General features: G+C 34.9%; 1 protein-coding gene across 4 annotated transcripts in view; it reads right to left on the bottom strand.

Annotated features, from left to right (window-relative positions):
• Positions 1 to 13,790, bottom strand: part of CDK8 (cyclin dependent kinase 8) — a 128,949-nt gene that overhangs the window by 37,963 nt on the left and 77,196 nt on the right. For all 4 annotated transcript variants that reach the window (XM_082700206.1, XM_082700207.1, XM_082700210.1 and 1 more), the window contains exon 4: positions 12,682 to 12,822. In XM_082700206.1, coding sequence (XP_082556332.1) covers positions 12,682 to 12,822 — 141 coding nt within the window. The remainder of the gene's footprint in view (positions 1 to 12,681; positions 12,823 to 13,790) is intronic.

The following is a 13,790-nucleotide window of genomic DNA, read 5'->3' as shown; positions in this document are numbered from 1 at the left end:
TATACCCACTGTGGGACAGTCAAATTAGCAAAATGTTTTCTTTCTTAGTAATATATAAAACAATACTGCAGGCTTTCTGCTTCCCAGTCTGCAGTACAAAGAGGTAATATGGTATGTTTGGGATAGATTCTATGTACCAGTCTCAGAGGTGGGAAGCCTCAGAGGTATTTTAGGTAATGGAATACGATGTGGTTTACTTTTAAGAGGGATCATTCTCAAGGCTATGTCGATATTAGACCATATAAACTGCAAAACTAAAATGTTAGATCCCTTGGGTAGTTTTTGTAGTAATCCAGGTGTCCTGGATTAGAACAGCAGTAATAGAAATGATAAGAAAAGCCACAAGGCAATAAGAGGAGTTCAAAAAATTCACCTGGAGGGTCAGGTTACTCTGGGGTAAATGAACAGAAATTAATGAGACAAATAAAGTCAGCCTAAAGAACCGAAAGTCCACCTGGAAAATCCAAATCCATGTCCTGCCAGCAAAAAATTTTAGAATCTCCTTATTTGTGGCTCCTGATTTACTGGACTGATCTAGATACTGAACTACAAGAATGCAGACTCTCTGCCAAAATTTGCCCTTCCCTTCACAATTCACTCTCCCCACAGCTTCTTCTCCCTGACAATAAGCACCACAGTTTATTCTTCATTGGGAAATGACACTAGTCAGATGAGTAGAACCAATGGCCAATGTGTTATATTCAAATCTGAGTTCCTGGAGGGTCTTACTGTAGTCTGATCTATGTTTTGAAGATAGAGTTGACAAGAATCCATTTATTCATTCAATAAAAATTTGTTGTGCAACCAATATGTGTTATTCTGGGTACTAATGATATAGCAGTAAAAGAAATGGATAAAGTTCCTGCCCTTAAGGTATATTTATATTCCTAGGGGAACCTGAAAGTAAGTTGTAGTAAAATGTATTAAATGAATATTATTATGTGCCAATCACAGTCCTAATACTTTAAATGAAACTCAATCAAAAAGATAAAAATAGGGGCGCCTGGGTGGCTCAGTGGGTTAAAGCCTCTGCCTTCGGCTCAGTTCATGGTCCCAGGGTCCTGGGATCGAGCCCCACATCGGGCTCTCTGCTCAGCAGTGAGCCTGTCTCCCTGTCTCTGCCTGCTCATGGTCTCTTTCTCTCTGTCAAAATAAATAAATAAAATCTAAAAAAAAAAAAAAAAGGATAAAAATAAAGGTTTGGCCTCATTTATAAATGAGGAAAGTGACACTTAGAGAAGTTAATCCTACCAAAAGTTACGTAATTAAATGGTAGACCAAGATTCGAACAAATTTGAGGCCCACTACAATAGGGGCTTAAGTTTTCAAGATGCATAACCTAAGACCCCTTATTGGTCCTTACCACATGCAACCATTTCTTATTTTTTTTTCTTAATTATTCCTGTTGTTATTCTTCACTTCTTCCTACCTTTCAGCTACTTCTTTTTTTTTTATTCTCAGATTCTCCTCTTCCTCCTTACCATAAAGGCCCAGACAACATCTGATTTTACCAGTTGGTGTTAATCAGACAGAAAAATAAATAAATAAATAAATAAATAAATAAAAGAGAAGATCAGTCAAAAGAAGAAAGGGGCCAAAGAATGAGTGTTATACTTTCTGAATGTTTGACTCTACCTTCTAAGGAATATATCTGTGAAATAACAAGTCTAGTACAGTAAGACAGAACACTAGTCACGGTTGGAAACATTGAATGATGCTGGGATGGTTATCTGCTGCACATATTATCAAGAATTACCACACCATCTAAGGGATGGGATTGGTCACTTCCAAGATGCCTTCCAACTTTATGGTCTATTAGTCTATGAAATTAAGGAAATTAAAAAATGGTCTTCATTTCAAATGGTACATGGTGTTTATATAAACACATTTTTAAACTAATGATTAAAAAATTAGCAGTCTTTCTCCCATCATTTATGGTTTTATTAAACAGGCATCTTAAAACAGCACTGACCTATAGTATGAGCCCTCTATAATTTGAAAAGACTAGAGAATTGAAACTAATCTCGCAAATTCAGACACCTATTATTTTTTAGAGAGATTATTTATTTAGAGAGAGAATGTGCACGTGCGAGCTGGGGGAAGGGACAGAGGGAGAGAATCTTCAAGCAGACTCCCTGCTAAGTCCAGAGCCTGCCACAGGGCTCAATCTCAGGACCCATGAGATCAAAGTCTGAGCCTTAAAACAAGAGTCTGTAAGCTTAACTGGCAACTCACACAGGCACTCCTCAGACATCTTAGTACGAGTTAGGAATCCTCACATTATATATCTACTTAAGAGTATTATATCTATGGCATGATATATGTCTGAAGGCAAATTATACATAAATTAAATAATAAAAACAGACCTTGGTGATTACAACAAAGTAATACTCTGAAGAAAAAGTAAAATCCCAGCTATATTGAGGGTTGGAAACTTTAATAAAGAAATATTTTTTCAATAGTTAATAACTATTACCAACTTAATATCTAATTGTACCTGAGGAAACTTTCATTTTTACTAAGTCTCAAAAAAAAAAAAAAAACCCTATGTGTTGATTAGAATAGCATTTACAAGCATTTACACAAAATCTTGAGCTTTTATGTTGAAGTGACTTTGAAATATGGCTAAACTGCATATGTTTGTTTCTTTAGGAAGACTTACTTTTCCCCTCCTATATGACCACTTCTCATCTGCTTTCATCTGGAAAAGACATATTGGAGTCAATCTGAAAAAAGATTTATTGAAAGATATATATTGCCACGGGAGCCAGTGACTTCAACAGGTTTAAAAGACAATTTTAGCTGAAATAAAACAAAACCTTATCTAATATATTCTACCTTTAAAGATTAAATTACTTTGACAAATCTTTAGAAGTCTGGAAAAAAATACAATACTTTAATACTCTAAGGCCTGACTCTACCATTAGAAAGTGACTGGAATATTAATTTTTATATGGTCTTTCAGAGTATAATTCAGGTAATTTTTTAGAAAAACCATTTCTCTGTATTTTGACTACAGATAGTGTATTTCTCCTTTCCTGATATAAAAATCTAAAGGCCAAAAGAGAAAAAGTGGGGACTTACCACTAACACTATGTCCAGCAATAATAACTTATATCAAATGCAGGCCGAGACCTGGGAAATTGTTGTCTTTAATATGATTGAAAAGCCCTTTAAACAAAACCTCCCCAAATCTGCCCTGTTTTTAGAAACACACTGCTCTAGATGGTAGTATTTTGTTTATAAAAATGGAAGCAGTTATATAAATGATAGAATGATGATCACATCAATTATGTCAAAAGTAGAGAAAAGATATATCTGACTTAAAACTCTTGATAGTCATCTACTACGAAATTTTCAGGATCACTCAAAAGTATTGTCTACACTCTTTTTTTTTTTTTTTAAGATTTTATTTATTTATTTGACAGAGAGAAATCACAAGTAGATGGAGAGGCAGGCAGAGAGAGAGAGAGAGGGAAGCAGGCTCCCTGCTGAGCAGAGAGCCCAATGCGGGACTTGATCCCAGGACCCCTGAGATCATGACCTGAGCTGAAGGCAGCGGCTTAACCCACTGAGCCACCCAGGCGCCCCTATTCTCTACACTCTTTAAAAAAAATCTTGATGAGATTACTTAGGATAACCCTTCTTGATTGGTGAGAAATTTGACTAAAAATATTCTAGTACTGCACTGATAAATATCTGAAAAGATTCATTCAGAATCCAAGAAAAAGTAGCCTAAAAGCAATATGTAAACCAAATAACAATATTTTTATTACCAACTTGTAACCTGCCCATATGAACATGTATATTTGCAATTGTGTCGCTTAGTAAAATTAAATGGGCTACCTTTTCATTATTTACAAGTAACAGAACATGGTCTATTGGGTATATTCAATATTAATATCAAAATTAAGCAAAAGCAGCATTTGTCAATAAACCAAACAGACTGTTTACAAACAATCAAATATTTTCAAGGAAAATTGCCCAGTTGGTCACTTAAGTAAACACACTTTAGAATAAGTATGATATTCATAATATTAATTAAAATGAATGCAAACCTCATTTAAGTTTGCCTTAATCAGCTATCACCAGTAAAACCCATGTTTTATCCTCAAGCCTAAATTTCATAGATGCAAGCTTAATACTACACAATTAAACAAACGAGAAAACTGGAATAAATATTTGGAGTTTCCAATAAATGAAGCAAATCTCAAGCAATAAGCATGATTAAACCCAACATTTCCCAAAACATTTTTCTTCCCAAAAGCTCTGGGTTTTTTGTTTGGTTGGTTTTTGGTTTTGGGGTTTTGTTTTGTTGTTCTTTAGATTTTATTTATTTATTTGAGAGAGGCCAGGAGCATGGTGAGGATAAGAGTGGGAAGCAGACTCCCTGCTGAGCAGGGAGCCCAATGCAGGACTGGATCCCAGAATGCTGGGATCATGACCTGAGCCAAGGCAGAGCTTATAGAGCTTAACAGAGTGAGCCACACAGGCAGCCCTTTGTTTTTGTGAGATAACAGGCAGCGGTGGCGGGTAATAGGAGTGGGCAGAGGGAGAGGGAGAATCCTAAGCAGGCTGCAGACAGGCTCCATCTCAGGACCCTGAAATCATGATCAGAGCAGAAATCAAGAGTCATACCCTTAAGCAACTGAGCCACCTACACACACCACACCCTAAAGTTCTGTTTTAAAGAAACATGCTTAACATGTTCCCCACATTCATGGAGCTAAAACACAGAGAAGGGGCAAAAAACAGAATGGAGGCAGCGAATGCAGGCTTCTTTCTTCCCAACTGTTCAATTATTTTGTTGTTTTTCCTGTTCCAGCATATGAGTAATTTCAGGATTTTTTTTTTTTTTTTTTTTTTAACCCCTAAAGAATTTACCGGCCCAGGATGCATGGTTGGCTCAGTCAGTTAAGCCACTGCCTTTGGCTCAGGTCATGATCCCAGGGTCCTAGGATCAAGTGCTACATCAGGCTCCTTGCTCGGCAGGGAGCCTGCTTCTCTCTCTGCCTCTGTTTGCCACACTGCCTGCTTCTGCTTGTGTGCGCCCCCGCTTCTCTCTGTCAAATAAATAAATAAATAAAAGCTTTAAAAAAAAAAATTTACTGGCCCTCAGGTGCCTGGATGGCTCAGCCAGTGAAGCGTCTACCTTTGGCTGGCATCTCCTGCTCCTGCTTGCTCATGCCCACTCTCTCAAATAAGTAAATTAAATCTTAAAAAAAAACAACAACAACAAAAAAGGAATTTACTGGCCCTTTTTTTTAAAAAAAAATATTTTTATTTATTTATTTGACAAGAGATCACAGGTAGACAGAGAGGCAAGCAGAGAGAGAGGAGGAAGCAGGCTCCCTGCTGAGCAGAGAGCCCGATGTGGGACTCGATCCCAGGACCCTGGGATCATGACCTGAGCGGAAGGCAGAGGCTTTAACCCACTAAGCCACCCAAGTGCCCCCTGGCCCTTCTTTTTAGACAGACAGAAAGGTATGGACATATTTTTTTTTCTTTTTTTTTTTTTTTAACAGCATCATCTTTAACAACATAAAAACACCCTAAGCCACACTGAATACCATGTGTGAACTTTAGTAACAGCCTAACTATACATTTTCCTCAGTTTCTAGTCTAGATAGAATACTTTTTTCTGATTATATCAATAATATATGTTAACTGCAAACTATTCAGACAATTTAGAAGTTATTAAAGGAAGAAAGTGAAAATTGCCAAGAATTCTCCCACCCATAAATAAACCCTACTTAGAAAAATGTATTCCCTAAAGGCAGCTATTATTCAAAATTATTTAAACATCACTGTCAAGAAGTTTGTGTAAAACATTTAAGTACTTACAATTTGGGACCAAGTATTTTCTAAAGATTTGAGTAAGTTTTTTCTTATCTTCCTAACCGTATCAAATACCTTTCAAGAAATAGTAAAGTGCAGTGGCTTTCAAACCTTTCTGAAGACTACCCATTTAATATTAAATGACAAAATTCACATATAAACATATATAAGTGAAACAAGTAACTGCCCTTAATACATAATGTACTGATGTTTTTAATTGTTTCGTTAAAAAAATAAAAAATAAAAAGGCTGGTTGTATTGTCTGCTCTCTTAATTCACTTAAGGCTTACAACCAGCAATTTAAAAATCACTGACCTAGAAGAAAAATTTCTACATTTAGTGATCCAGCTGTTTTACCATTCTCCAAGTAACCAGAATCAAGTCATTTAACCTCTTTGCCTCTCAGTTTTTTTACTTATTAGTGACAGAATTCAAGAGACAATAAAACATGCACCTTAAAACAAACCGTATCACCATGAGCAAATATTAGTATTTGTAAGCAAAACCAATAAACCAGACAATCTTTCACTCAAATAAAGAGAATCAGACCCAGAATACCCCCATAATTCATCATGCTACCATCAATACATGATAAAATGCCTTGATAAAGAAGGCCCTCTGAAATTGAGTTTCAGTGCTTGGCTCACTCAGAGATTTTGATCTTATTTGATGGTTGCTAGGAAACCAACCCATCCTTCACTAAGGACAGCTGAAGCCCCACCAAATGATTCCAAGTTACTGGAGATAATTATAATTAACTGCAGGGCAACAGCACTATCAGATTTTTTTAAGTCATATTAAAGCTTTGAAATGGCTTAAGCCTCTTTTAAATATGTATATAGAGTAGCCCACTGAACTATTTCTCACATGATACACTTCTCACAGTAGCACATCTCTACTGGCATAGCCCTAAAGGAAATCTCTGTAGAGATTTATTTTCTAAGAAATTTTACTGTAGCATAAAAAACAGTTTTGAATTAGTTTCGGGCAAGAGTAATTACAGCTGATAGATGCAATACTCCAACAAAACAAACTTCATATATAGCCTTGTAATTCAGCTTGAATTAAAAAAAAAAAAGCTATGGTGAAAAGTTACAGTATCTCTCACTTAATATTACACTCCACTTAGTGCAACATTATGTGTCTGGTAGTTCCAAGTTAAATACCTCTATGATAAAACCATTAAGCTAATAATTAAAATGAACTTTATCAGTTTTAAAAAAAAAAAAAAGTGGAACACATTAATGACCACATGAGAACTTATTATATACTTAACAAAAATTAATGGAACATTGGCCAATCATAGTAACTACTTTCCTATGTTCCTTAGCAAATGTGTTGAAAGCCCAAGTCTTTAATATTTAGAGTCTGATTTAAGTGTTAATCATTTCTGTGGTCTTATATGGTTGGATGAGCATTTTCGGCCAAAAGCATAAAATTCAACCAACACTGAATGCACTAAAAAACTAAAAGTGAATAGATATTAGCTAGAAATTAAAGTATTTACATTGTGACTAGTAATGAACTGCTCACTTATGGTAAAACAGTGAAATATGAGAGTTTCAAGTTCAGAATAGCTGCTATGTTCAGAAGGTAGGTACTGCTGCCTTATCTACAATTAAAGTATAATTTGCACAGAAGGGACTTTTAAGATGTGTTTGAAAAAAGTAAGGGACTTATGATGGAGATTTTCTTAAGATTAAAGGAAAACATTGGAAAAAATATATTACATCAAAACATGAAAAAATAGGTGAAACAGGTTTCACTGTGGTGCATAAACAATGAATTTTGGAACACTGAAAAAAATTTTAATTAAAAAAAAAGAAATTAACAGATCAATACCATTGGCTGAATGGTCTTTGGACTGACAGATAAGAGTCTAGTTCTTTTAGGTAGAAAGAGGGAGGCCACTGGAATGAACTAAAAAAATAGTATTAAGAGATATTTTGCACTGCTCCACTGCAGTAAACCATAGCAGAGCTAAGAGGGCAGGTCAAAAGAAGAAATGTAACAGAGTAGTAGTAGGAGAAACATCAGGTAGCAGAAACAACCTATGGAGAATCACCTTGGAAGCCACTTTGTTTCTGTTACAAATGAGCTAGTTTATTCATTCAACAAATATAAGTAGTATTGTATACTCTGTGTATTTTGCTAGGCACTGGGAGGGATAAAAATACAAATTAAGCCAGTCTTTGTCCTCAGGAACTTATAATCAAATAAAGAACTTATTACCAAAACTAGTTTAAGTGCCCTTGATGTACACATAGGACTTTAGATGTACACATTCTCACTTCCACTCACTTCCAGTGATTGGGGGGGGGGCTGTTTTGCTGAGGTAGTAGGAAAAGAGCTTCAGAGGATGAAAAGAATTTTAAACACCACAGATGAAGAGAAGAAAGGATTCAGGTAGGCAGGGCAACCTTTGAGTTAGCTGGAAGTAGCTATACAGAGTGAGAAGAAGGAAAAAAATAAAAAAAAAGATTGTAACTAGCTTTCACTTCAATTCACAAATACCGGCATGCAGAGATTTTTAAATTTTAATCTACTCATGGACTTCTTCTCATTTAAAACAAACAAACAGATAACAGCCTGAATTTGAAATTTATTTTCAACTGCACAAGAAAACCAATCCTAAAATTAGAAGGTTATACCAAAAATATTCATTTTTACTGAAAGAGGGCAGATAAGAGAATGAACTGGCCGGGTGGCTGGTGTCCTAAAATGGTCATAGTAGAGGCACTAGTAGTGACAGCTTCTCATGGCCTTGCCAAAGTGCTTTACTCAGTCAAAGAGGACTACCATTTCAGAAGAAAGACTTCAGACACTATTGCCAAATCAAACTTTGGCTTCTACATAAAAAGTATCAAATGTGATTTTGGTGCTTACTATCTCTTTATTTGTGCTCAGAAAAACCACCAAACTCAACCCAATCAGACTAATAAGACTTCAAACCTTTCCTTATTTTGAGTCATTTAAATAGTATCTTTATTTGAAGTTTTCATTAAGACTTAGTAGCAGGTAAAATATCTTAATATTCCTTAGCCCAACACTCCTATTTTATATAAGGAGATAATTGGGGGTTAAAAAAAATATGGTTCCATATTGTTTCAACTTTGTGCCTCTGTTTACTCGTTCATATAGGATGGTTATTTTTTGCGTCAGCTTGGCTGGGTCATGGTGCCCACATATTTGGTCAAACATTTTTCTGAATGTTTCTGTGAAGGCATTTTTTTATGAGATTAACATTTAAATTTGTAGACTTTGAGAAAAGCAGCTCACTCTCCATAACATTGATGGGCCTTATTCAATCAGTTGAAGACATTAATAGAACAGAGACTGATCTCCCCTGAACAAGAGGAAACTCTGACAGCATACTGCCATGGACTTAACGGCAACTCTTCCTTTTAGTCTCCAGCCTTCTCGCCTATCTTGAACTTTCTGGACTTACCAAGCCTCCACAATTTGCCCGAGGGAACTCCTTAAAATAAACTGTTCTCTCTCTTTCTCTTTCTGTGTGTATATATATATATATGTGTGTGTGTGTGTGTGTGTGTGTGTGTGTGTGTGTGTGTGTGTGTGTATACACACACTGTTTCTCTGGAGAATCCTAATACATATGGTAATGCCAGAACGAGGACCAGAGCCTGTTGATCAGATTATTCATTTCCCAAGGAAAGAAGGAATTTATCTCTACTTACAGCAAACAGATTAAGCGTAAAAGCAAACCAACTTATACATACATATTTTAATGTTCTAAAACTAAAAAAATTTGGCTTAGATCATAAATTATACCACAAAAATAAAATTGCATGTGTTTTCTTTCAGGCCCATTCTTCTTAAAACAGCCACACACACATGCATTTATTACCAACTTCAGTCCAACCAGAGTTTCAGAATTATTAAATCTCTATTTCCCACCATGGATGATAACCCCAGTTACAGATCTGCTACTATGTGAAAGTTAACAGTGACAAATTAATCTTTACTAAATAGGATTATTAATTGTTAAAGTTCAGCTTCATGTATCAAAGAACTTCGTAACTCTATCACCTCAAACCAGTAGGTCTATTAATAATGAAGACAATTTTTTAAGCAAAAGCTTCAGTAACATTCTGGGGCATTATTAAAATGATGTTTTTAGGGAGTCTGTGCCTATTATCCATCTTAGTATGATGTTTTTCTTGGCAAGTTAGCAACTCAACCAACTAATTCAATTCGTAAATTAGAAATCTATATAGGTCTTCTAAGGTCAATATATATTGCCACATTTCATCTAAACCTGAATGAAAAGAAGCAAGGAATGAAATGAACTATTAATTATATTTATTCTTACAGGGTAAATATCTCACCTGCAAATAATAACAAAGAGTTTAAAAAGACATACAGCTTCTGAAAAACATCTTGAAAGTAAATACTTTTTTACATTGGAGATTCATATATTAAAAAAAGTAGCATTCATGTATGAATTTCTAATGTAACTATAGTTGAACATCATGACCTCAAAACTCCAAAATCTATTTTTCAGTTAGCAGAAGGTGGGTACATTTAAAAACAAAACAACAAAACAAAACTCGATAACGAGTATTTCTTTAAAAATTGAGAACAAATTCAAGCGGTAAGCACCTGACCCAGTAAGATCCAGACTGGGGGCAGAGGTGACCACTTTAATGACACAATGGTTCAGTGCGCCCTTGTGGGCCTGCGATGCACAGAAGAGTAGGTGTAAGGAGTCACACACAGATGATACAGGAACTCTCACTCCAAATGGAGAAATCAAAAAGAAAGCATGACACAAATAATATATTACAGTTTAGAAAATATTTTGGATAAACTGACTACTAAACAGATAACAGTGGCATATAAAGGGGGTAGAGGAGTGGGAGTGGTTTGCTCTGTGTACAGAGATATTTTATCACTGATATTGTTCACAACTGCCAGCATATGGTGACAATACACTGAAAATAACTACTTTTCATCTGTTTCATTATTATTTTTAAATCATCTCCAGAGAGTGTGTCCCTCTCTTACTGCAATCTAGAATGCACTGCTTCCCCTGGCCCCCACCTCTTGGCACACCACTAATAGAGTACTTTGAAATGACATGTCCTACACCATCCCTGGGTCAAAGAAAACTCATTTAGGCTGCACCAATAGAAAGAGCTATCCCAAAAGAGAAATTTTTAAAAATTAAACTTTATAATTATCTTCACTACTGTAGTTAATATTACTGTAAGTGGTTTAAGTATATTATACATTAACAATTTAAGTACTGGTTTGTTTATCTGTATTCATCTAATAAACATATTTTAATGATGAAAAATAACTTACTATGAAAAGAAAATGTTGTGTCATCTCAGCATAATTAGGGGAAAATGCCCTTTTGCCAGATTTTATTCTTTTAGAGATCATAAAGAAAGGTCAGTAGCTCAAAAGTAGTAATTTTTCCCTAAGTTGACTCCATCCATAAAGGTTGAAAAAATAATTTTTTTTAAAAATTTGTTTGACAAAGAGAGAGAGAGAGCATGCGCACATGCACAAGCAGGCAGAATAGCAGAGAGAGGGGGAGGGAGAAGTAGTCTCCCTGCTGAACAGGGAACCCGATGTGGAGTTCAATCCCCGGACCCTGAGATTATGACCTTAGTCAAAGGCAGACACTTAATGACTGAGCCATCCAGAAGCCCCTCATTTTCAGATTCATAAAGAGTCAATGGATTTGTCCTACTTCTGTTACATATATCAACTATGAATTTTCCAGTAGTATTAAAAATAAAGAAGTTCTTTCAACCAAATTTCTGATGTTATTGGTCCCAGTCTAAATGCTTTCTAGGTATGAGAACTACAGATAAAATAAATACCATTAAACATATTGAAAGGAGATTTATTGAAGACAGAAGAAAGAACCAGAAATTATGACACTGGAAGGTACTGAATACACAGCAGCTTGGAAAGAATATGTACAAGGGGCAGATCAACTCTGCCTCAAAGTCTACAGGGTTTTTTCCAATGTAACACATGTAACTAGAGACCAAATCACCAGTTCCAGCATTGTGTTTATAATTGTTTGGAATGAAGGCATTGTTATAAATTTTACTATAGTTACCACCTTTACAAAGAAAAGAACAAGAAAAGCACAATATAATTATGCAATAAGGGGAATTTGAGATTTAAATTTACATCCATGAAGATTAATGAACAATGCACAATTTAATGAACATCTTTATCCTAGATGGGTTTTAAAAAGGCATAAATTATTCTGTCATGTAAAATAAAAATAAGTAAGCCAATTTCTGAAGCTTCCAAATTCTTAAAAATTCAATGTACCTTAACATGGCAAGGTTTCTTTTGTTTTTGTTTCTGTTTTCATGGCAAGGCTTCTGAATAAGTTACTCGATTACAATTAATAAATGTGCTACTAATATAGTGAGGCTTAAAAAAATCAGCAGATTGAATTAATATCTCCTCTTCTAATATGTAACTTAGTATATAATAAGCTCCAAAAATTTCATTTCCAAGTTATTCATAAATATATCAATTTCTAGAGTTTGCCTAGCACCTAATAATCAAGCAAGCCAATACTTCATTTACAGTCTTAAAAGCAAACAAAAGCTTAGGAAAATAAATGTGCCCTCTTTCATTTCTTCAGTAAGTGTCGGCCAGGGTATGTCCGAGAAGTAGGATGTATCATATAAACAGCACAAGGCTAGACTATATTATGAGACTATATCACCCTCACTCCCTCTGTAAGGTTTGGAGGTCAATGCAGCACTAATATCTAGAGACAACTAGAAAATCATCCAACTATAAAGGCATCTTTCTAGCTTAGACCTAACTACATCAACTTACCAAATCCCTGTGCAACACCCAGTTAGCATGCAGGTAGTGAATCCCATCTAGGATCTGATATAATAGTGACTTCACCATTCCCCGAGGTAACTGAACTGGCTTCTTGTTTGCTTTAGAAGCTCTGTGAAACTTGATTATATGCTGAAAGAAAGAAAAATATCACCAGAAGCTTAAAAAAGAAAAGAGGGAAAGATAATTTTATGTATAATATATTCCTGCCAGAAAAAGAAACACTCAGGGATTCCCAAAGATACTGAAAATATAACCTTAGATTCTGCTGGGTAACATAAATTAAAATTTAGAGCTAAAGTTTCATTTCCTAAGCATATAATCATGTCTCAGAAAATAAATGACTGCAACAGAGAAGCAGAGAATAATGTGATTTTATTTTGAAAGCATAATTAAAAATTATTTTCAGAGTATACTCAATCCCTGTTTACCTGGTGGAAATTTTCAAGAACAGAATCTTTTTTATCTGTAGTGATTAAATGAAAAGAAAGAAAAAACAGAACAACTGGGTTGGCTGACACAGCATAGATGTGGTACCTATTTATAATACATGAGTTATAAACAAAGCAAACAGGAAAATTATTTCAGTAAAATACACAGAAGCATAAAGAAATAACATGTAAATGACCAGTTCACACTGAAAAATATTTAGAAACATGAAAGATTCAGATGAGAAAAAAAACAGCCTGTACTAACCATTGAAAGTTTTCCAGAAATAGTATCAGTGGACATCTGGTAAAACACAATACCATTTTATAAACAGAAAAATTACTTAAAAATTAAGGTACCCCAACAGAAACAAGATCCAATGTTTCAAACTCTCTTGACAGGTTTCTTCATTTTAATTAAAGCACATTTAAACTGTACGAACACCTATAATTCAGCTGAAGTCAATTCTGCTGTATGTAAAACATAGGTATATGCCTGGCACCTCATGTGAACATGAACAGACTCTTGAGCAGTAATTCTGAGTGAATATTAAGCATATTCTTGAAATTAATAAACATAATTAAGAGTGACTTATTTTATATTAGAGGTCAACATTTTTGCTTCCTATTTTCTGATGATATAAGAAGTGGAACATTGATAAGAAATAACTA

This window comes from Mustela nivalis (genome assembly GCF_964662115.1).
Source record: "Mustela nivalis genome assembly, chromosome: 15".
In the NCBI taxonomy this organism is placed as follows: domain Eukaryota; kingdom Metazoa; phylum Chordata; class Mammalia; order Carnivora; family Mustelidae; genus Mustela; species Mustela nivalis.
This window is presented reverse-complemented; position numbering and strand designations above follow the sequence as displayed.